General features: G+C 42.5%; 2 protein-coding genes across 9 annotated transcripts in view; one reads left to right on the top strand and one right to left on the bottom strand.

Annotated features, from left to right (window-relative positions):
- Positions 1-4,445, top strand: part of COQ8A (coenzyme Q8A) — a 90,235-nt gene extending 85,790 nt beyond the window's left edge. For both annotated transcript variants that reach the window (XM_074989869.1, XM_074989870.1), the window contains 3 exons: positions 959-1,024; positions 2,230-2,316; positions 3,042-4,445. In XM_074989869.1, the coding sequence (XP_074845970.1) occupies positions 959-1,024; positions 2,230-2,316; positions 3,042-3,341 (453 nt within the window). In that variant the 3' untranslated portion in view covers positions 3,342-4,445. The remainder of the gene's footprint in view (positions 1-958; positions 1,025-2,229; positions 2,317-3,041) is intronic.
- Positions 4,446-8,068: 3,623 nt separating this feature from the next.
- CDC42BPA (CDC42 binding protein kinase alpha) overlaps positions 8,069-25,077 on the bottom strand; it is a 312,667-nt gene continuing 295,658 nt past the window's right edge. For 3 of the 7 annotated variants that reach the window (XM_074989868.1, XM_074989861.1, XM_074989862.1), the window contains 4 exons: positions 20,392-20,577; positions 13,935-14,052; positions 13,141-13,298; positions 8,069-11,728 (listed from right to left, as the gene is read on the bottom strand). In XM_074989868.1, the coding sequence (XP_074845969.1) occupies positions 11,597-11,728; positions 13,141-13,298; positions 13,935-14,052; positions 20,392-20,577 (594 nt within the window). In that variant the 3' untranslated portion in view covers positions 8,069-11,596. Of the gene's footprint in view, positions 11,729-13,140; positions 13,299-13,934; positions 14,053-16,650; positions 18,048-20,391; positions 20,578-25,077 lie in introns of those variants that run through there. The other 4 variants (XM_074989866.1, XM_074989863.1, XM_074989864.1 and 1 more) reach the window with 3 other exon arrangements.

Raw genomic sequence — 25,077 nt, 5'->3', positions numbered from 1 at the left:
GACATGCTTATGGAATTGGCCTCTATCTGCATTTCTTCTCAGATGATGGTGGGGGGAAGCATGGGTCCCTTTTACCCTGGCTGCTGACCAATATTCCCTCTTAATTTTTTCCATCCATGTTTGGAATCCTTTTTTTTCCTACGTGCACTGAGTCATGCAAATGACTCATCTGTCAGTCAGTTGGGGGGTATTTGAATCTGTCCGGAGCGGCTGCCCAAGCGCTCAGCTTATAGGGAATACTGTTGCTGACTCATTCTGCCCTATATCTGGAACCATTCTCCTAAGATTCTGAGTTTGTTTTGACTTTACTGAAATGATGGTTCCCTGCAAAACCACAGTCACGCATATTCTCTACCATAGGAACAGTTAAGGTGTTCTGGGGTAAGGGGCACCTCAGTAAATGCTTGCAGGTTACGTTGTGCTAAACATATTGATGTGTAGTGAGCTGATTGTCCATGGTCAGTATTTCTTTCCTTATGTCCCATGGGTCTGGCTGTCGCGTATATTTGTGCATTTGTCATTAGGTTTGAAAATAGCATTGGTGCCATGGGCTGTCTAGAAGTGGGCTGGCTGAATTCCATGTTTGTAAATATTGGAAGAAAGGTTCTCTGCTGTTTTGTGCTCCAGAGCAGAACACGGTGGTGTGGGAGTGCGTCCAGGCAATAGCACAGTGTAACTACTAGTGCTGCCTTCTCTGCTGTCTGAAATGTATGTGCATGCTGAGGAATGACTAACATGCTATATGCGAAGAAGTATGTTCCTGAGTTTCATGTTGCCAGTCATAACCAGTAAGGAAGGGAATTAAGTGGAAATTCACATGCTTTGCAAGGACTTCCAGCCCTAGGTGCCTTATGGCAATTGAGCTAAATGAAACCATTCCTGTACGCTTTCCACCCCAGGCTTACCCTCCTTTTGCAGTGGCTTCTATTATAATGCAGAAGGGTTTATTCATATCTAGGTGGCCCTGTTGGACTTCGGCGCAACTCGTGGGTTTGACGAGGACTTCACTGACCTCTACATTGAGGTGAGGACTCCAGCTGAACATGCTGCCTTGGTGTGCTAGGGAGAATAGTATCACTTGCACAACAATGCTTAACTCTTGGCTCTATCGTGTGTCCAGATCTTGCATGTTTGAGGCACGCTGCTGAATCTGCTCTTGGACATGGGGTGAAACCCATCCTGGGGCTTGTTGAAGGAAATGCCACTGCTTTGTCCCCTTCTCTTAGATGCATCTGTGTCCGTCACAAACCTGCCAATATCTGTCACCCTGTTGTAAGTTTTCATCACAAACAAGGAGATCTGAGGTGGCTGCTCTGTAAAAGTCCAACTCCTGCCTTGGACTTCCTTTACTCTACTGGGATGTCCTTGAACATGGAATGGTTCCACATGTCTCAGTGAGAAAATAATCACCCGCCCCCCCATTACTGTGTGCTCCCTGCACTCTGAGTCTCTTGTCTTTCTCATGCCCAGCTTGGGTCATGGGAGACTTGCAGTTGGCTGCTGCAGACTAATGTACCTTCAGTTGAACGGCTGTCCTGCTAAGTGATAAGGAGCTAGCTGCCACAGTGACTTCTCTTCTGAAGTTCCTGTCCCTTTCAGTGAATCTGCAACGTGCACAAGCCCTACTGTAGCGAATTGAAATATTGCTGTCAGGGAGATCTGAGCAGCAGTGCATAGTTTAACAGACATGCTACCTTCTTGCCTGCCTGGAAATCAGCAATATGAGTGAAATGTGTGGAGCATTTCATACTGTGCTCATCAGCGTCTGTAACTTCAGCCTGCCTATAAATTGCTGCACAGAGCCAGATATTAGTCATCATTAAGCCACTTTAATTACATGTCTATTTCTTTGTCAGAGCACTGAATTCTGTACTTCATAAAATATGGCATGTCTCAGCTATTTGGACTTCCTTCCTAAAACTGCTGGTGCCCCAAGCAAGGTTTGGTTCTTGAGTTCCTGAGGAAGCAGAACTCTGTTTTGTGGGCCACTGAGTCCCGCCCTGTTAGGGAAGGCTTTTGCAACAGATGCTATGTAAATAATTCTGAACTCGATCATCTTCCAGACTGGTGCCATGCAATGTTCAAAGCATAAGGGAGGGGCAGAGAAGAGGAGGGGCAGGCTGCTTGATAACAAATGCTGCTGTACTTACTTAGGAGCATTAAATGTGTGTTGGATGGAAGACTCCTGCCTCCTTGTGAAGCCTTCCTGATGGTGTTCTTCCTATTCAGGTAATAAAGGCGGCTGCAAATCAGGACAGAGAAGCAGTTTGGAGGAAGTCGATAGAAATGAAATTCCTTACTGGCTATGAAATCAAGGTATGGAGTGGCGTCTTCCCCTTTCATTGTCAGGTGGCTTGCGAGCTCCTCATATGCCTTGGGTCTGATGTTCTGTGACCCTGTAATGGGGAAAAGCTAACACCACCACACAAAAGCAGCACTTTTGGGGTTGGCAGTGAGAGAGAATGGATACAGGATTCCTATAACATGGCTGAGTCTGCCTCTCCCCAAGGGGAGCTAAAAATAGGGAAAACTGTAGCATTGTCTGTAGCCAGAATGTATTTTATGCAACCTTCCCCTCACTTCCTTTACTGTAGCAAAGCCACCTTTGCGTTTTATATCTGGGCAGTATTGGTTTTGAAGAGAGCTATGCACATATGCCCAAGGGCTGAGTAAGAATCTGTATCCCTTCCCCCAGGGCATAAATGCACCTGTAAATAGTGTCCGTAGTGCACAATTCTGCTTTCCTCCTGATGACTCTCTCCCATTCTCTCAGCTGAATTTTCCATGTTGCACAATCTCTTGTGACTCAGTGGCCAAAGGTTTCATGTAAAACACTACCACAGCTTCAAGTGAATTTCCTCAGAGTTTCTGTGGGTCTCTGTGCTGGAGATTGGACTTGCCACTGGCTTGTGCACTGCCTTTACCTCACCTACCGCTGAACGCTACCCTCCTGGTCTTTTACTCTTTTCCTCTGCACATTAAAAGCCACAGGTGTTGGAGTCATCCTTGTGTGTTATTGACTCCTCTTTGTTTTTGGGCAGGAGATGGAAAATGCCCACTTAGAAGCTGTTCTTATCCTGGGAGAGGCTTTTGCGTCTGAGGAGCCATTTGACTTCGGCACCCAGAGTACCACAGAAAAGATCCATGGTTTGATCCCAGTCATGCTGAGGCATCGGCTTGTCCCTCCGCCAGAGGAGACCTACTCTCTCCACCGGAAGATGGGGGGCTCTTTCCTCATATGTGCCAAACTGAAGGCCAAAATTCCCTGCAAAGACATGTTCCAGGAGGCCTATAGCAAATATTGGAGCAAGAGGGCCAAGAAACAAAAGCTGGAGCAGTAGTGAAGATGAACTCATTCTTAAAGCGCAGTTGTTCTGTATCTAGCAAAGAGCAATGTAGTCTGTCACATCCCCACATTCTCATTTTGAGACATACCAGTCTGTGTGCTGGAGGTTCAGTATTTGTTTCACAAGGACAGTCTGTCTTTAACACAGTGTCTGCTCTACACTCTGCCATTAGACTTCCATGGCTTAAAGGAATTGTCCTCCTGAGGTGGTGGGGCTTAGACTGCTCTGTTCTTCTGCACTATTCAAGGCACCAGCCAGCTGTCTTTAGTGCATTTTTAACATTGATGGTGGCTGCATAAGTATGGTTGGGTTTTTTATAAACTGTTGGGTGGGGTGGGGGAGAGAACATCACCAGGACTAGTTTGTATTGAAACCTGTTTATAATTCTCTGAAAATCATTTAAAAAAATTCCCCTAACCTTTCTTTATTTTATAATTCACAGTTTGAAAACCAACCAAATTTCACTTTAGCATAAAGTACCTGGTAACCTACTACAGGCCCCTGTTCTGTAAGATGAACGATGGCAGAGAAGCCTGGATTTGACTGACAAGGGATATAGTATAAGATGAAATTTTATGCCTCCTGCCTCCCTTTCTGTCTTTGGCTTCCAACCTAAAACTAGGAAACAAAGAACTAAAATATCTGATGAAAATGGTGCCAAGATTTAAATATCTCCACAAAGGAGAACTGCTCAGTCAGTAAGTTGTTTTTTAATTTTGAGTTGAATGTGTAGGCCAAGGAGCTGTGCATAAGTTGAAATACAGGGCCTCTTCCCTTGCTGGTATGTATCAGCTCCCCTGGTGGCCAAAGCCCAGACACTTCTTGGTTTGTTAATAGTCCCAGCAGAGAAACTAGTCTTTGCCTTCCTGTCTGTGTCCTCCAATGCAGAGTTTGAGGGAAGGGGGAAACGTTCTCTCTGAGTCCCTTATCCTCTTATGGGCATTTCAAGCTTTTGCTGAAATGTGTACTATGTGTTTATAGCCAAACGCACAGTTTTAAAGAGTTGGAGTCAGACTAGCAAACATAGCTTGTTAGGGTTTTATACAATTCCTGTATCTGTATGACTTACTGATTTCAATAAAAAAAAAAGTGCTTGTGCAGAGGACTTCTGCCTGTAGTTATTTGTCTCCTCTGCTTCCCATGACCATGGTAGAAGACTAGCAAAGTGGTTACGTGCAGAGACGCTTGTTATAGTATGAATAGAAGAAACAGGGCCTGAAGGAGAAGGCTCAGAGAACCTTTCCTAGTATTTCTTCCATTCTTTCCTGGAAGGGCAATGTCATTTTGCAAAATAAACACTTTCACCAGTGCCTGTTGCAATGTACGTGGCCTGATGATAATTTGAATATTGCCTTATCAGCTCATTGGAATACATGCATTCTATCCTTCCTCCTCAAACAGATGGAAAAAAAACAAAAGAAACTTCCCTTTGCATTAATGCTTCAACTAAAGACAATGATTGGGTTTCTACTGTGTCTGGATGGTAACAAGTATGAAAAGGGAATTAGTTTCCTGCAGGATCAAATGGAGTAGGCTCAACACTCACTGAACCGCTGTGAGCCCGTTGATCTGCCCAGGCTGTGAAAAGGCAGTGAGTGGATATGTATTTTAGACTTTTAATACACACAGCTGACTACAGGTTGGACACCTCTGGTCCAGCACCCTTGGAACCTGATGAGTCCCAAAGGAGGGGATTTGCTGGACTAGCGGTCGTCTCTGGCCACTGGTCCCCCCCCCCCCCAGCCTCTTGCCACCTTGGTTCTGGCCCCAGCTTGCTCCTGGCCGGACCATGGATGTTGCTAGACCAGAGAATATTGTTTTTGAGGTCTAACCTGTATTAAACTTGCATATCACAAGCCCTAAACAAAGAGCAGGTAATTATGTAAATGAAATATGTGCCATTCCTCAGTTTTGCACTTACCTTGCCTTCTGTTACCTGGTAAGTGCACAGAGTTGATCCCTCCTGCAAACTGTGACAAAGTGTGTAGGAAACTGAATTGCTACTTGTGTCTAATTTTACCTTTACTTCCAAGATCATGGATAAAATACAGAAATAGCACATGAAAGCCATGGTTTGCTTGATTTTTTTAAAAGAAACCAGTGAGTTAGAGGGCATACTAGAAAAGTGTAAATCTTACTGTTGTCTGGCCAATGCAGCAATATTCCTGTTTGTGGATTGGCATTGATTAGCCCCTGCATGCTGATATAAACAAGATGGTGGGTGTGTCTACTGTGGCTCTGTATTATGCCGTATTTTTTGTTTCAGAACTGATGGTGCAGCCTTACGTACAGAACAGACTTGCCTGCCAAAGTCTTCTGTATCCCTTACTCCTAAATCTCTCTTCTTCACTATCGGAATTTATTGTATGCTGCTATTTTTCTAGTTTGCTGAACTGTCAGTTGTAGGTAATTAGGACCTGGGGAGGGGGAGTTAATTACTGAAGGCTTTAACGTTCCCGTGAGTCTAGAGCTGACATCTCTAATGTCGGAAGAACTGAAGTAGTTAGATGTTGAAGGTTTATGTTAGCATTCAAAAAGTATAAAAAGCTGACAAGGAACTAGAACTAGGTGTCTTTGTAGAGAAGAATGTTTAAAACAGCATGCAAGCTGTCCAGCAAGAACTGTGGTGAACTGGCTCAAAAGGCATCACTTATAAAGGTGACTGTTAAACATACTACAAGTAGCATTCAGGCTGGAAAGGTTGATCAGATTCTTGTACTTGTGACTGTAATTAGGGACCTACTGTCTATTACTGCAGGTAATGCTGGAGTTGCTCATGTCTAACTTAAAGCAAAGGCATTTGTCTCCTGTGGATACTTGGGCTAGGGTTTGTTAAAAGAGAATGCAGGAGTCACCTTGAGGATACATTCTAATCTAGTAGAAGAGGAAGCCTGGCTTTGTTGCCTGAGTGATGATTAGTGCTCATCTGTGATGTAAAGGGAATATCATATGTGTATGTCAATATCACTTAGTCATGGGCAGGTACACCTGATGATAATACTCAACAAGAATTATAAGATTTCATCCCATTTCCATTCCCTCTTCCAAAAGATGAACAGAGGGAGGGGATGGGGAAAAAACACAAAACATTTATGTCTAACAGTTCCCTGTTTTTATTGCAGTACATCAAAGTAGGTTAATATTAAGTGTATTACCAACATAAAATATTGGTGTCAAGTCATTTATTACATTGCTGACTATTCCACCTTAAATATTTCTGTGCAAAAGAATCTACATCGTTCTGTGGCAGAGAATCTCTTACAATGTCCTCTACCACAGTGAGGGCATAAAACAAAATAAAATAGTTGAGAAAAGGCAGAAAGCAATATCTTTCCCCACACACACACACACACACTTGTCAGCTTTTATACTCTAAACCAAAAAGTGATTACATCTATGCCATGCAAAACTGTACAATAATATTACAATGAAAAACCTAAAAAATTTTTTAAAAATAAATGATATGAAACTGTTGTACATAAAAAAGCAGGTATAATTGCTCTGAAATATCGAGAGTGGTTTTGTTTGTGGAGTTCTTCCCTATGAATGAAGCTTATTTATTTATTTATTTATTTATTTATTTAAAAACTGTGGCTGGAAAGAAAGATGCAGCAAGCTGTGGAACTGCCTCACTGCAGAAGGTCTTGGGAATGAAAGGTCTTTGGAGGCTTTTTTCTCTCAACTAGGATTTGAGTACACAAGTCCATTTCATCTAGAACTACTGTGTGCTTACAAAGTGGTGAGATTCACATCAGCACAGAGGGTTTGTAACCAGACATATGGATTTAACTTACATGTAGTAGCCTTCCACACAGCCTACAGGATCAGGCTTAAGTGGTATGCAAGCCCTCCCCACAAGGGTGAGTTGCAGCCTGGTGATTTTCTTGGAAAATTTTCAAATTTTGTGGATGTGGTTAAAAGGGGGGAAAAAAAAAAGCTTCCTACAGCCTAAAGTTTTAGGACCTCTTTTTAGCTACCAGTCACTGCCTGGGCCTGCTATCTTTTCAGTCTGGTCCATCAAAGCTCTTTGATATACAAAATGTAACCATCAGGGTGTATGTATTGGTCAGAAATTCTTCTGATTGATGTGTATTGTTCTGGAAGTCTGACACTGTTCTAGGAAGTATGTTTTGCCAGAGCCCAAAATTGTGGATCTGTTTAAATGCACCCTCCCAGTACATATGTACTTTTGTAGGTCGAGAGCACTGCGTCTCCTCAGCTCCTTGGCTATGTGTCATAAACCATGTATCTGGAAATGCAACACATTTGTAATTTTATCAGAATCCAGATAACTGCTCTCAACAGCACAAGTCAAAACTGCAGAATGCTTGAATGATGCATTTGTAACAAGCAAGGGAGCCAGTAAGAGAAGAGAGAGCTCCATGATGATACAACTCTAGGGCCATGTCTACACTAGCCCCAAACTTCGAAATGGCCATGCAAATGGCCATTTTGAAGTTTACTAATGAAGCGCTGAAATGCATATTCAGCGCCTCGTTAGCATGCGGGCGGCTGAGGCACTTCGAAATTGACGCGCCTTGCTGCTGCGCGGCTCGTCCCAATGGGCCTCCTTTTCAAAAGGACCCTGCCTACTTTCCCCTTATTCCCATGAGCTGATGGGAATAAGGGGACTTCGAAGTAGACGGGGTCCTTTCGAAAAGGAGCCCCATCGGGACGAGCCGTGTGGCAGCGAGGCGCGTCAATTTCGAAGTGCCTCGGCTGCCTGCACGCTAATGAAGCGCTGAATATGCATTTCAGCGCTTCATTAGTAAACTAGTAATTAGTAAATTAGTAATGGCCATTTCGAAGTTTGGGGCTAGTGTAGACATGGCCTAGAACTATGGGTGGTTGTTAGAGGTGACATGAAACAAAGTGCTCAAAGCTCGGTTCTAGAATTGTGAACTGTGGGAAGTCAGTAATTTGGGAAGGAGGGAGCTTAAGTTGATTTCCTGCACTGTTTTTGTTCTGTAAGCTATGGTCCACACGGATGTGCGTAAATTTATTTGGAGCCTTTCTGTGACTGAAGCAAAGGTGTTTGCTTAAGCAGAGTATGTCCTAATAAATGAAAAATGTCTACAGTCTTAGCAAAACAAAAATTACATATAGTGTACACAACAAATGCTATAAAATTAGTCAAAATTCAGTGGGAGATTATACTTTTCCTGGATAAATAAAACCATATATAATTGGAAACTTTAAACAATACCTTGTGGTAGACAACAGCCTTTACAAGCAAACTGTCTCTGTGACATCTCAGCTAAGTCTTATAGCTCAAAGGAAAAAGTTATTGTTTTTATCCCAATGAGAATTTAAAAAGCACATCTGCAATGTCCATGTTTTGTAACAAGTGTTCACAAAAACAGATTTCATGGTGGCCTACATTTAAATGGGTTGGTCAGAACTGATTCCTTCTATAGCTATTTAATTCCTATAATGCTTTCTCCTTTCAGACCAGTTATGGATATTTGCTTTTCAAGTGAGAGAACAGTTGTTTTTTCTCCCTCTTTTTTTAAACAGGCATGGATTTATGTGAAATTTACAGTGCCAGACCAAACAGTCATCTTGAAAGGACCACTGCCAAGGGCTATGGGGCCAACAAAGCTACTGTATTTAATGGGATAGGCCTCACAGGATGGGTCTCACCTTCTGGAATTCAGCTGTGTAATGTGACACATCTCTGCTCCAGCTGAAAATATACATTTGTGACAACAAACAGTGTTGTATTTCACCATGAGAATATACAAATGTACAGGTGTGTTTGAGAACAAGTAGTCCTGTGGCACCATCACATATTTTGGAGCATAAGCTTTTGTTTGTTTATGGTTGGTTAGTTTAAAAGTAAGCTAATCTTGTTTCTTTGGTTCTATTTTTCAAATGGAGCAGAGATGAAGCAGAAGGAATACACAGTTAGATTCTGGTAAACTGACCCTCCCATGTGGAATTACCACCCAGGGTGTTTGCTAGCAGCCTCAAATCCTCCCTTTAACAGGTTCACATCAAATTACAATAAACACTGAAATATACAGAACTAGTTGGCACTGCTTTTAAAGGTATGGAGCTGGTGGCCTACAATAGGAGGAAGAAGAGGCAGTTGTAAGAAGAGAAGCCTTTGGTGCACATGAAGCACTATACAACTTTTTTTTTTTCTTTAAATATGACTATGGACTTCAAATAACACCAGTCCCTGTCATATGTGTTCTGCAAAGTGGGAATGGACTGTTTCCTGTTTTGGTATAGATTTTGCTACTCTCTTCAATACCAAATTTATTTGTGACAATGAAACACATGGTACCAACACAATTCCAAACAGGAGCGGTAGGATTTTTACTTTATAGAACTTTCTGCATTTCCCCTTCTCCCTCTCTCAAAATACAATGAAGCAACCAGGCTTTGACTGAAAGGTTCATGGGCAGACAGTCCACTCACTGCAGAATTAAACACAGAACTAGCACCTAGGAGACCTGCGTAGCTACACAGTAAAGGCAATGATCTGTTTCTCAGTTGTGTGATAGCTGTCACTCATTTCAGCCTCTATTAATGTGAACAAAACATGTTATGTGGCTGACTGTAAGGTCTTGGAATGGTTTGAGCCATTAAAAATTCCTAATGCATAGGAAAACTGATTTCTAAATACAAAAAAGCCCTTTATGTGGGGTTGTGGATAAAGCTAGCTGTGATCCCATTGAGCAGATACACTCACAATGGAAAAGGGAATGGAGGAGGGGTTCCTGCTTAATCATTCTTTGCTTTTTATCTTGCCTCTTTTTTTTATTCCCTCTATGCAAATATTAGGCTCTTTGCTGAACCGTGATGGTGTGCTTTCTGCTCTGCAAGCTGCACCTCTGTTGGAACCAAATAGCAGGGTATTGGATGGGGCGGAGGAGGAGCAAAGTAAACCACAGGTCACAGTGTCGGGGAGGGAAATCACTACCTTGTCAATATGGTAGCTTTGAGCTACCGCATGTCAGACTCCCACAGCATGAACAGTATTATTAGGTCAGTGTCTTCAGTATGCTATAGCAACAACATATTCAACAGAGGCTATTTTCAGGCTACCAAAACACATATTTGACTGATGTAAATTGTATGCTAACATTTGATAAGCAACCTAACAGCTTTCTGGTTAATGTATGCTCAGGGAGGTACAGAAGACCATTTCCTTCATTAAACCAGATTAGCCATGGACCTTGAGCAATGGTATGCCCTATGATTTTTTTCTGTACTGCCTCCCCCATCACCTGCAGCTGTATACTGTATTCAGCAGAGATCCACAAGCTCAAAGAGCATCATACCCACCCCTCCAGAAACCACAACAACATGGTTGAATGTTTCTCTGTGTAGTATATGGGAAAATGGTTCACTTTCAGTGCAGTTCTTGCATCTTCAAAATGAGGATTACAACTTTAGTTCTGCTACTGATGAGGAATATCAGTCACCAAAACACACTGGGGGGGGATTGCTCCTAAACCAGTTCAGTGTTACTGAGAAAAAACATCCATGCTCCTGCACAGAGACAGGCCAGGCCTCCACTCTATGTGTGTTTCACTTTGAAAACAGGAACACCACAAATCTTTTTAAATTAAAGGTTCTCTTAAATAGGCATCCATCTTCTGCATACACAATGCTGCTTTTTCTCCTTGAATATATACATAAGTATTTAACTCTTAAATTTGTGTATTTATTTAAACTCTGTGCTGTAGTAAAATATGCATCATTTTAATAAGGATTTGCTGGCAACAATCAGATTGACATTCAAACATGATGGCTAGCTGAAAGCTTTCATGTGCCTCTGGTGGACTGATTGCTCTCCACCAGAAGCAGGGTCCCTGTGCTACTCTCGTACAATTAGTTCTTGTATGGAAACAAAATCCATCTGATTTATCCTTTTTTACTGATACTGTTCTGGTCTAGTTAAGCTACTTTTTTCCTCCCCAAGTTGGGGTGGGGTAAATATATCTGTAATAATCAAAGCAGCTTTAACCACATAACATGAAGCCAGTACTAATACAAATCTACTGCATCTGCTGTTTACCAACCCCCTAGGTTTACTTGTTTGACGCTGCTACATCTGGGGAGGCTGAGGCAGCGCTGAATAGTGCTAGAGAAGGCAAACCTTTTATCTTCTTCCCTCCCTTCCCCTCAGATCGATTTCAGAGGGAGTGGTAAGGTGATGAAAGCAAGAACTGTGAGTGAAGGGGGAGCCATGGGAGATAAGCCGTAGTGATGATGGATCTGAATGTTGAAGTAGTTCATGAGTCCCAACTCACGTGGTCAGAGCTCTCTAGGGAGAGACTCTTGGTCTTGTGAGGAGAAACAGGGCTGGGAGGACTACTTAGGTTGGAACTGTTAGAAGCTGTAGAATGCCTCGGAGAATCTGAATCCTGCAGCCCAAAAAATGCAGAAGAATATCAATAAGTGATACCACAACAGGAGTAAATCAGTCAGACTGAACAGACGCACATTTGACTTGTAGTTGGGTGGAGATACAGGGAAATGTATACAGACCTGTGAGTGTTTTGTCCAGTAACATTCTTTGGTCAGTATTTGCTTTGCTTTGCATTGGAGTGAGTTGGTTAAAGCCCAGTTCACACAAGGCATAAGTGGTGATGGTACACAGGAGAAGTGTCTGCCCTTGTTTATCGACAAGTAATGGGTATATCTCCTCAAGAAGGTTTGCAACATTGTGTTGCTTCTGGACCCCCATATAGCTATGATGGCTGTAGACGCTCTTTTTAACCCCGGGGTTTGGATAGGAAGTCTCATTGCTAATGTGGACTGGCCACAGTGATCTGTTCCTCTGTACCTTTCAAAATGCATGCCTATGAAAAGCACTGTACGTGAACAGCCCTTGAGATCATGCTGAAGCTTCAGTTAGTGTAGAATGCACCTGCCCTGATCTGGCACTTTATTCACTTTCATCTACAACTGAAAGGGTTGATTGTGATCTATAAAAACCCTGGCAACCTCAAAGCCCACAAGTATGTCCCTCTGCAACAACATACACGGTCAGACTGGCTGGGGCATTTTTGCCACCATGTTCAGTTTGAACAAGCAAGAGCATGGTGTTCCCTGTGAAGGGCTCCTGCCGCTGCAGTTTTCTCTCTCTGAGTCTGACCTTTGGGTTCAGCTGTTGATCTGCTGATGCAGGTGAAGTGGGGATGCAGTATGGTGGAGGCTTGGAGGGTTGTAATTGTAAATGCACCTGGAGACTTAGTAAAAAGCATGTTTTATGAATGGTTAACGCATGAAACAATAATTTTTCTTATCTCCCTTTCAGGATTTTAGTAGACTGCAGATAAAACTTTTCTGAAGAAGAGAGATTTTTTTTTCATTTTTACGTATTAACTGATTAATTCTACACATGCAGGGAACACAAAACCAATGTGTTTTCTTATTACTCTTCTGCTTATGGGCTGACACAGGCAAAAGGAGTTTTGTCTCTTTTAGCTGCAAAAAGTCATTATCAAGTTTGTTCAGTTACTTTTGTCAAGTTACTGTGTTTATGAACCATTGATTCCAGAGTCCTCAGTATACTACCGCAATGCCTTTTCTACACATCTGCCCAGCTGTTTAAAGCTGATATAGTCTGACCAAAATCCTAGATCACCCAGGCTCAGAAGACAAGCAATAGGAAATGATGTATTTGAGTGATGATTTCTAAGCTTCCCAGAGCCAAATCCTGCTCTGTTACACCAGTGTTATTCAAGGTTTATACCAGCCATACCGAGATTAGTATTTGGCCCTGTAAGTATCCAGAGTTTGCAGTTTTCTTCCCCTTTCTCTTGTTACTCACCTCTCGTTCATAGTCCCTTGTCGGCACATCGCTACCTTGGTCTAAACCACCAGAGGACAGTGAACCATCTGATGGCGATGCCATAGGCTGACGCTTGGCTCCATAGCTCCCTCCTGAGAATTCCCGCCGCAAAGCACTGCCATTCTGTGCAGAGGATCCTAAAAAAGCGTATGTGAATAAAACTGCATCGTGGATGCCTATACAAGACACTAAGAAGTTTGCTAGCTGTTGCCTGTTTAGTTTTGTGTTCCTACAGAACCTCCCTCTACGTAATCTTACTTCCCTACACTGCATTACATGCTGGATGTGCTCATGTACTGAACCCAGCCGCATGGAGGCAAGATGCTGGGAGTAAAATTTAACCATTCCATCTCAGCAGCCAAATTCCCAGCACTGTTGCTTATTTGGAGCCTTCTGCACATGTAACACAGAAGTTAAACAAAACAGTGGGGGTGAATGGATGGCTTGCTGCGAAATTCAGTGGGGGGCTGGAGGAAGCCCTTTAGTAGTCAAGATGTCACAGTACTGAGGAGCACAGTACTAATTGTGGTACCCTCATAATACCATTCTGTTTCAAGAAACAACAAACACCATGTGGGATTTTCAAACATGCTCAGCAATAGTCTAATTGCTCTTATTAATGTTAAAACCATCCCATTTACTTTTGTGGGAACAGAACTGAGCCATTGCAGAGCAACTCTGAAAATCCTGCTCAACAAGCACAGCTGTAAGTGTAGGCAGTACTGGCTTAGGTGATGTCTGCACCGAGCTTGTGGCTAGACAGAGACACTCACTTGCTGCCAACCCACTACTGGCGCTCATCGACCGCCCTGGTTCTGTGCGGGATTTGGTGATAGATGGGATGCTGACAGAGCCACTGAACATGGTCCGACTTTCCTGAGGCCGAAGGTTCTGCAGTGGAGGGAGACACAAAAAAAGAGATTTTTGTTCATTAGTTCATTTGCTGCTGAGTCAGCAGTGGATACTACAGGGCAGATGTGCCAAGTTAAACAAGAAACCCCAAATCCCCAAACATCTCAGAGTTATTTTTCTGGGTGACAGATTTGCAGGATACCGTTCTGCAGCTAAGTGCTGAGACTAGAACAGGGGTCGGCAACGAAACCAGCAAGAAAAGCCATTTTTTCCCCCAAATTCAGTAAAAAACTCAATAATTCAAGAGCTGCAATGCATGCAACTACAAGATGGTCCTTAATACATAATGCCAAACCATACATTTTGTAACCCTATTTTAAGAACAGCGCGCACACAGCATATTGTAATGTAATACATGAGGACTGCAGGACATTCACAAACTTTTTACATATTCTCTTGAGGTGGCACTTTTTTTTTTTGTTGGCAAATTTCTCATTGCCAATGAGACATAAAGGGAGCTTGGGCGAACTCAATATAAATACCAAGGATTGGATCCATTCAGTTTGAAATTCTGTTTTCATCTTCGATTTTCTTTTTTTTTGAAGCCATTCCAACCACTCTTTAACTGTGCCAATTATATTTCACTTTATTTCTTTCTTAAAATGCATGTTGCCCGTAGCGGGAATGCCACAAGCTTTCTTTTCAGAATTAAGACTTTATTAGCAACAAAATCAAAACACAGCTACAGTATCATATCCCACAATGCATTATATGTATTAAAGGGGGAGTTATCCTATCTTTTCAGATCACATATTACGTGCTATTTAGATATGAGTTGTTCATTGTTGGGCTTTTAGACATTTGCTATTTATTGAAAATAATCAGAAGTTGAGGTTTTTTTGTTTGTTTTTAGACTTTGCCATTATAGGATTGGGCACACAAATAAGTCCTTAAAGAGCTGCGTGCGGCTCCAGAGTCACAGGTTGCAGACCCCTGCACTAGAAGAAGAACACAGAACGAAAGTGAAGTTCTGGATTACATGAACATATGCAAACTATTGAAAGACCATTCTAATAGAATTTCTTTGCAGATGCTGATAGGGAACCTGACAACTGGTACCAGTTTAGGTAACAGTCAAAAAGATGCTTCATGTCATTCATTGTTTCTAGCTATATTTTTCCAAATAGTATTTTATTAAAAGGTACCTCCTGGATGCCATTATTCTTGTTTATATGTTGCATGGCCCTACTATTAACTAAGCAGTTCCTGGTTCCTACAGTATATTTCTTCCAGTTATATACAGTTGTATTAGGCCAAACTGTGCTTTCTGTTGTAAACTCTACCAGTTTCTGTGGAGTTACTCCAGAACTTCCTGGGAACAGTTAAGAGCAAAGTCTGGCCTTCTATTTTCAAATTATATTGTACACACAAGAATATCTAGTCTGAACACTAAATCAGCTATTTTGGCTTTCTGTAAGTATTTTCAATTACTGTCATCTCAAACTGGGGCTCAATCTACTACTTCCAACATCGCTGTCTCGCTCGTGATCTTGGGCTAAATATAAGCAGGTACTTCTTGCACCCCAGGTGGTTTGCATATAGAATGCTTTAGCATTAATTGGAATTAGGTATATCAAACCTCTTCACACAAAGATGGAAATACAGCCCCTTTGTAAAAAAACGGAACCAAACAATTTATAGCACTAAGCAGCACTCATTACGTTTCTTCATTAAGATATCATCTCCCCTTGGTACTTTTTTCTGTCACTTATATCCAGGAAATTGTCTTTAGAGTAAGATAATGTAACAAAGTATGAAAGAAAATTCACAACTCCACGTGGCTTCTGAAGACTTACTGAACCTTAAAAATGCAATAAAGTGGTTAGAAATTTGCTTTGTCCAACCCTTGCATTGGTATTTTCTTAGGCTACAGTTACACTAGGGAGTTTTGCCAGTGAAATTCAGCACTTTCCCCAGCAGCGTTCTGTCTCAGCCATGAGACATAAGGCTGCTGTTGATAGATTCTGTTGACAAAAAAGCTGTGTGGATGCTCTGGGGAGGCCTTTTCCTGGCGGACAGCACCCACAACAATGGGAATCACTGTCTGCTGTGCTTCCAGGTGCCTGTTTTGTTACGAGATCAGCAGTGCAGTCCAGCCTCTGTCAACAGAGCAGAGTATGCTCCCCGATTGACTTTTGTGTGTGGCTGCACTCTGTTGACAGAAGTTTTGTCCAGAAATCTCTCCCGACAGTGACTTCCATTGACAAGAGTGCTGTAGTGTAACCATAGCCTCAGAGAGAATCAGACATATAGCAATAAGGTAGCAAAATATCCTGCATCGTGAAAAATAAGCAGCTGAGCCTGACCCACAGCCTTTTTATATCAGGGAAAAGCTATAACCTAGGCATTCCTTCGCTGTCCTGCCGTGTCCGGGGTTTTTTGCACAAACTTGGCAGACTCTGTAGCCATTTGCCTTGTACACACAATTGGGTTGCCAATACTGAGTACGTAGCTTATAACCCTTATTAGATTTAAAATATTTTTCTCACCTATATTTGTCTCTGCCATTGCTACTTAACAGATACCTTAGTTGCAAGGGATATCAAATTTACTTTTAGCAAGAAGACATGAGGAAGAAGTCAGCATTCCACTGGCACTTTCAGTCTCCATACTGAGAGATGTTAGAAAGAGCTGGACACACAGCTAATGCCACACCATTTTAATAATTTTTTTCTTTTATTGAAGAATAATTGTGAAGTTACAGTTTCTTTGTCGTCTAATAGCATGTCAATAATGATACAGACATATCAAATTGTTATTTTTAAAGCCAGTGCACAGGGAAAAATGAGTTTGATCTATTTCATACAGTCTGTATCACATCACCGTTTGTAGCACTCATCAGTTGATAAAAAGGTGTATAAAACACATTTCCCTTTCTATACACTTCCCATAGATAATGTGTACAGTAATTTAAAGCATCCAGCCATTTTTCTTGGTAGGTTATCTAAAAAGACACTTTATCATAGTGAATGGATTGAAGTTAGCAATGCATTTAGAACGTAACATGCTAGGAATTATTGTTTGCTCTTTTTCATTGTTTCTAATGCTGCACTTACAGTCATAGGAGATGTTGTGTCCTCATTCTTACATGGGGAAGGAACAATTCATTTTTAATTTGCAATAAGAAAAACAAGAATTACAATTTTTTTGTAGGGTCTCTCTCAACTAACATATTAGAATCTGAAACTTTCAAGATGGAAAAGCCCTGTTGATTATCCATTCTGTGTCTCCCTGACAGTGTTAGATTGGTGCCAATGGCACTTAAGTAAATACCTGCAGGTGTTAAAACATGCTTTCAAATAATTTGCAAGACTGTCTTGTCCTGCATTGTGTGTATGGTCTTTTTTTCCACAAAGCAGTGAAAAAATGAAATACATTTGATGATGTTATCTCACTTATCACAAAACCTTCAATGGAGTAAATAGTGGTTGTTCTTGTGCCATCCAGCCCACGGTGGGCTATTTTGATACACTGTACAACAACATAAGCATATTGATAGTACAGTAACAGTAAAGGCCATACAGAATAATAGAGGACTAAACAATCAAGGGTGTTTGGCTATTGAAGTATTCTGAGACACATTAGGGAAAGCCAAATACAGCATCTTGAGTTGCCATACGTTGCACTTAACTGCAAATGTAAAAGGGGCTTTTATATTTATGTGATTAGGCGCATATGATTCTTCAAAGAGAATTAGTGTATTTAATGAGAAGGTAGCTAACCTCCTCAACAAAGACCAAGCAGCCGCAGCCAACAAATGGGGTAGGATCCGGAACAAAATTTTGGCCCTTGGAAAGAATACATTCATTTTAGATATCAGCTGTAACACAGTCAACCATTACAGTTGGCAGGCACAAAACTTGAGCACCCACTGTTTTCCCTTATATTTGTTTGGAAAGTCCATGTAAACTTCATATCGTTTATCCCCTCAGGGCAGGTGTTTCACTGTTCTTTCTTCTAAAAAATCAATGCCACTGAAGAACAAAAACAACAGTAACAAAATGGTATGCACACAAGGCTGACAAAGAGTTCATACATGGGAACAAATAGCATCTAAAAGCAGTGGTTATGAAACAACAAAGAGGAGCAATTTAAAAGTCATTACGAAAAAAATAACCCAGAGAGCATTAAACAAACATAAACCCTTTCAAACCCTAGTACGTAACAGTCTATCACTAGCACTGAACCCCACATCCCTGCTCCAAAAGAGAGGAAGTGACTGCAGTGAAGACCTGGCCGGGTAGTCTGACATTAACTGTTGTGATAAAAAGTGAAAGCCCCAGTTTAGTTCAGTGCATCCGAATGCAGAGCATGATTTCAGTAAGAGAATGAAACACATCCCAGCAAGGCTGCTGCTCTGCACAGATACAAAGGTTGATTGATCTGTGTAATGGTGGATTTACTGGCTTTGCTCCTGCTTCTCTACCATGTTGCCTCTTCCCCACATCTACCCCAAATGGTACAAGTTGAACATCTCTAATCTGGCACCCTCAGGACCTGACCGGTGCTGGATGAGAGAATTTGCCTGACCTTGGGAGGTCACATTGTCTAGCAGCATTGCCAACACCACTTTATTGGGCTCTTAGACGACATTTAGGGGTAACTTGGAGCTAAAGAACAGCACAGGACACTGGGAGCCAGGACTCGTGGCTGTAGACAAACATTATGGGACCACAGGAAATTTGGCCACACCCAGAATAAGTGGTCATCTGGCTAACCAAAATCATGCCGGATTATGGATGTTGCTGGACAAGACAGTTCCGAATTAGAGAGGTTCACCCTGTACCTTCATGCAATGTTCCTTAATCCACTTCTTTCTAAAATGCAGCTACACCAGATCTACTGCATGTGGGCCTTGCAGTGCCTCTACAGGAGCTTTCCATTGTATTTTCTAAGCAGTATCTTACAGGGGTTTATATTTACCCATCACTGAACAAACTTTAATTTACTCTCTTTCACTCTGAATGGTTACTTTGGTCATAAAACAAATCACTAAACAGTGTGCAAGATCCCATATGAACTCATATTGTTGATTCCATCCTATGGGGGTTCTTGTATCATGCCGACTGCTGTGGTATCTAAGCAGCAATGGTGGGAAAACCCCAAACACTCCCTAGTTCACACTGTCCGGCTTCTCTCCTCAAGCCACAGCAAAGCAGACAAAAGGTAGTCTTTCATGCAAGCCAAATGTCTTATGCACCACGGAGTGGGAGCTGAGCCCCACACATAGGGCTACTCAGTCATTTGTGTCACTTCACTTTTACACTAGTGTGATATCACTGATTACAGTGTAAAAGCAATGTTAGTACCGAGGGCGCTCATTAAAAAATGCAGCATTTTTTACCAAGCATTTTTCATCAAGAACCCAATCAAGCACCCCTCAATGATTTCAGTGCCAGTTACTCACCCGGTGCCTTTTCACTGAATACGTACAATCTCCCTTACAGATTATTTTTGGTCCTACGGGAGATAATCTGCACTGGGGCAGGGCAGTGTATGGCAGAATGATAGGCCAGAACATGGTGCACAATAATAACATGTTTTGCAGTGTATGTTTAAGGCCATTTTATTATTATTAATTATTTATATTAGTCTAGAGCCCAGGATCCCCTGTGATAGATCCCAGGCTTCACAGTGATAGGTGTTATGCAAGTGCAAAGTGACTCTGACAGGCCTCAAAGACTCTATTCATTGCCTTTTGTCTTATCTCCGTCTCCACTTAAATAGAGCAGATGTAGGATTTTCTCTCTCCATAATGAAGCTGACACTGTTTTTGTTTTTTTCCTTTATTATCTCACTGTCTCTATCATCTTGTTCTAGGTTTGTCTAATTTAGGCTGTAAACTCTTCAGGGCACAAAACAAGTGTCTTTCTTTTAACATCTGTAAAGGACCATATTTTTAATAAACTGATGAAAAATTTGGCTTAACAGATGTATATCCTGTGTTCTTTTCCAGACCAACCTATCAAGTATACATACTATTTTTCATTTCTGACAGCTAGAGGATGAACTCTTTAGAATATAAAGCTCCATAATTTCATATTTCACACCCTTTTTAATAATTTAAGATATTTTCATAGGAAAAAAGTTTTAGTCCAATAGTTTTGCTCACTAATATTTTAAGCTGTGAAAAATTGTTTCTTGATATTTCACCAGCAGTAGAAATTATCAGAATGGCATGAACACAAAACAGCTGGAAAAGGGGTTAAGAGGTGAAAGAAACCATTCACAAACTTTTGTTTTTCCCTTGTTATTAACCAGGCAAAAGGAAAACCACACAGTGTTAGTACAGCAAACACGCAACTCAGCTGTTCGTACCCTCAGAGTCATAAAGGCTGGTGTGCCAGGGACAGGGCGCAGAGATGGGGAGTATGCAGGATTTATGGAATCATAAAAGAGGACGTTTTTAGCTGAATTAATAGTCATGTGATAGACGTGCTTGAAGTTGCTCGGAGAGGAGATCAGACTGAAGTGGTGATGAGGGGATGGATAAGGAAAATATGGCTATCAAAGACAACAGAGAAAAAGTTAATGAAGGATGGTTTGATTGCTTATGCTGGAGGTGAAATTACTTGCAAACACTATGCAGGGATATGCATAATTTGAAAGACAGGACCAAATTTACTGTAAGGTCTTGTCTACAGTACTCGAGAAGTCCACCTAAGTTATGCAACTCCAGCTACACAAATAACGCAACTGGAGTTGACATGGGTTAGGTTGATTTACTGCAGTGTCTAACATGCTGAATCAGCAAGAGACTCCCACTGACTTACCTTACGTCTCTCATTCCAGTGGAGTACCAAGAGAATATGGTTGATTTAGTAGGTCTTCACTAGACCCACCAAACTGACTGCCTCTACATCAGTCACAGCAGCACTGATCCCTGATAAGTGTAGACATGGCCTAAGTATCCTACTTGCAAGCAAATAGGTAGATCCTTACCTTACCTTTTCAAGCCCTTTATTGATTTCTTTACATTGTGAATCATAACTCTCTGTCATCCTTGCTACTGCCATAAACTTAAAACAAATAAAACTTTTAACTCACTGTGAATGGATTCTTGTATTTATTATTATATAATACTTCAAACAGCACCACAGAAGTGCAAAGTGCTTTACAGACAAAGGAAAAACATCACATCCCTGCCTTGAGGAGCTTACAATCTAAGTTAGACATAACACAGGCGAGGGAAGGTGAATAAATGTCAGATGGTAAAGGAGGGAAAATTTGGGAGTATGACAGTGAGAAAACATCAAGACCTCTTGAGGATTTCATTTAAAAATACCAATCAACATATTTTTTGTAGTTTCAGGAAACGAAATGCATCAGCAGGGCAGGAATGGAGGTGAGCAAGGAAACATGAACTGATTAGTTTCAGGTTAGTGGGGGGGCAGGAAGGCGGTGAAATTTACCCTGTGTAGGACAGGGCATAGCTTATGCATCAGTAAAGACCCAAATAAGATCTATGAGACATCATGTCTCTCTGTGCAGTCATGCATTACACACTTAGGCTGTGTCTAGACTGTGGGGAACTGTCGGCAAAAGAGACGCAAATTCTGCCCTGCAGTTTGCACCTTTTTTGCTGACAGGTCTGTTGGGAGAGGCTTTTCCATATTTGGCATGTCCATACGCGGCAAAATGTTGGAAAAACCCCTTCTGTCAAGATATCCCTTCTTCCTCATGGAACGAGGTGAACAGGGGTGTTGACACAATGCTCCTGATGGGAAGATCTCTTCCAAGAGATCTGCAGTCTGGATGTGCGCTGTGTCGACAGTAGTTTTGTTGACAGAAGGCTGCAGTCTAGACATAGCTTCAGTGTATAAGGCAGAAGAATATTCAGAAATAAACATGGTTTTGTAGGTCAAGTGAACATTGTTAGGTGCTGTGCGCTCAAAATAAAAAATACAAACAAATGTAAAAAGTGAATTAAATCTGCAAATTAGACAAAAAACACCTTTTAACTAGCCTCCAAGGAATGTGCTAACAGGTACTTTTGTACTCTGAAGGCAGAAGGCTTATCTGAATATTTTTAAGTCTCATTTTCCCTCCATCTACAGAATCATTCCATAAGTGCACATTCAGGAAGTCAATCTGCTTTGGATTGGAACAGCCAGTAGCAAACTAGACCAGTTTTTCTTAGTCTCCACCCCTTTATCCCTCTCTTGTCCAGCTGATCTAACCAACTTTTGAAAAAATGAATCTGAGCAATGTTAGAACTCAAAGACTAAAATCTGCTACAAGAGAGCTGCAAATCAATCAGGTGACTTGTTTGCTAAACTAAGGCACTACATTTTACATAAGGAATTTCTGGCAGTTCAGGAAAAAATTAAGTAATATCCCAGTATAGATTATTTCTAGTATCAAACAATAATGCTCTCTACTGTGCCCTCAGACTGAGCTGGTAAGATCCCAACAATTTGCTTTTTACATATTTATGTTACGAAGCATTACATATCAATAAAAGCATCAATTATTGATTTACTGTATTTGGTGTATAATATATACTAATTGCTGTTAATACCATTAGCAGACTCTAGTACAATCATCCATGTAAGGGAGGCCACTTTTTTTATAATAGTCCCAAGTGGAAAGCAGAGATTTCTGAGCCATCTGTACAAAACAGCGTGCTTGCTGCAAAATTACATACGTTTTTAAAAGCCAACAAGGAGGGGAAAAATGTCCTACTATTACATGCTTGGAAGCAGACGGCATGTCCACAGCAGCTCATAAAAATGTTTAGCTAGCATTCATTAATATGTAAGTGCCAGGAGATGACAGCACTTCTGGAAACCAATCCTTCCTCCAGGGATCATATTATGCCCTCAGATGCAGGGTTGCCACTGGCTTCATATAATGCTAAAAGTAGTAATTACTCTGAAATACCTCTGCATGTAAAAAGAGAAGTTACTCACCTGTAGTAACGATGGTTCTTCGAGATGTGTCCCCGCGGGTGCTCCACAATAGGTGTCAAGCTCGCCTGGCGCCGCAGATCAGAATTCTTCTAGCAGTTTCTATTGGATCGCGCATGCGCCGACGCGTGCCGCTCCCTTGCGCGCCCCCGGCCATGTGCGCGATCCGGTCCCCGCCAGTTCCTTGACCAGCTGCCTCGGATGCTCCTGAAAAACATCAGACAGAGATTCCGAAGCGGGGAGGATGGGCGGGTGGTGGAGCACCCACGGGGACACATCTCGAAGAACCATCGTTACCACAGGTGAGTAACTTCTCTTTCTTCTTTGAGTGGTCCCCGTGGGTGCTCCACAATAGGTGACTACCCAGCAGTAACCCAAGTAAGGAGGCGGGTAATCGATTCATGTGCAGCTTGCCCCTGAGAGGACTGCTGTCAACAGACGGGTATCCTCCTCGAATACCCGATGTAGGGCGTAATGCTTGGCGAAGGTGTCGTAGGATGACCAGGTCACTGCTCTACATATGTCTTTTAACGCGATGCCCTTGAAGAAGGCTGTTGACGCCGCCACCACCCTGGTGGAGTGAGCCCTAGGCGGGGCCAGCAAAGGAGTCTTTCGAAGCTCATAGCACATTTTTATACAGGACACGATGTGCTTTGAAATTCTCTGTGAAGAGAGGCCTTCCCCTTTTGACCTGGGAGCGAGAGACACTAGAAGCCTGTCCGTTTTCCGGAAGGACTTAGTTCTGTCTATATAGAAGGCCAACACCCTTCTCATGTCAAGGAGATGTAGGCGCGCCTCCTTGCTGGAGCTGTGAGGCTTCGGGTAAAACGAGGGTAAAACTATTGGTTTGTTAAGATGGAACTCCGAAGAAACTTTTGGAACGAAGGCTGGGTGTAACCGTAAGGTTACCGCCCCCTTTGAGAATACTGTGCAGGGTGGCGTTGCCATCACTGCTGCGAGCTTGCTCATCCTGCAGGCTGACGTAATCGCAAGGAGGAAGGTTGTTTTCATCGTAAGGAGTCGGATGGGTACCGTGGCTAATGGTTCGAAGGGTGGTCCCAATAGCGTGCTGAGCACCAAGTCCAAACTCCACGACGGTGGAAGCGGTTTTCGAGGAGGGTACAGGTTTACCAGCCCCTTCAAGAACCTTGTGACGATAGGCAGGGCGAATACAGTGGGCCCTTCCTCTGTATGCCGAAAAGCTGATATAGCAGCGTGGTGGACCTTTAGCGAGGACAGAGAAAGCCCGTCTCGTTTGAGGTCCAATAGGTATCCAATAGTATTACGGTTATAGGAACGTCAAGGGGAGCTAACTGCTTGGCGGAACACCAGGCTGTAAATCGAGTCCATTTCTGTTCATAAGTCCTCCTGGTGGAGGTCCTTCGACTACACTCCAGGACTTGTTGTACTCCCTCCGTACATGTGCTCTCTAAGGCGCCGAGCCATGGATTAACCATGGTTGTAGATGCAGACCCTGAGGGTGCGGGTGCACTATGGACCCCTGAGCCTGCGTGAGTAAGTCCGGCGCCACCGGTAGGGGAAATGGTGGGCGATCCGACATGCGCAGAAGCAAGGGAAACCATTGTTGCCGGTCCCAAGTTGGGACTATGAGTATCATGCGAGCTCTCTCCCTTCTGGCTTTCTGCAGAACCTTGTGGATAAGCGTTGTGGGGGGAAACGCGTAAAGTAGAGGGCCCTTCCATGAAATCATGAATGCGTCCCCCAGGGACCCCTACCCTATTCCTGCTCTGGAGCAGTACTGGGGACACTTCTTGTTGTACTGGGTGGCAAACAAATCGACTTGGGGAAACCCCCATGTACGAAATATGTGTCGTAGCAGGTCGGAGCGGATCTGCCATTTGTGCGTGAGTGCGAAGCGCCTGCTCAGCTGATCTGCCTTCACGTTGTGAGCGCCCGGCAACTACAAGGCTTTCAACGTTATGTTGTTGGCAATGCACCAGTTCCACAATCGGACTGCTTCCGCACATAGCTCACGGGATCTTGCCCCTCCTTGTCGATTGATGTAGAACATAGTGGAGGTATTGTCGGTATTGATCCCAACTACTTTGCCATGCAGGTAATCTTGAAAATGTCT

Source organism: Carettochelys insculpta, chromosome 3 (genome assembly GCF_033958435.1).
Source record: "Carettochelys insculpta isolate YL-2023 chromosome 3, ASM3395843v1, whole genome shotgun sequence".
Taxonomy (NCBI): domain Eukaryota; kingdom Metazoa; phylum Chordata; order Testudines; family Carettochelyidae; genus Carettochelys; species Carettochelys insculpta.
The sequence above is the reverse complement of the archived record's forward strand: the minus strand, read 5'-3'. Positions and strand labels throughout refer to the sequence as shown.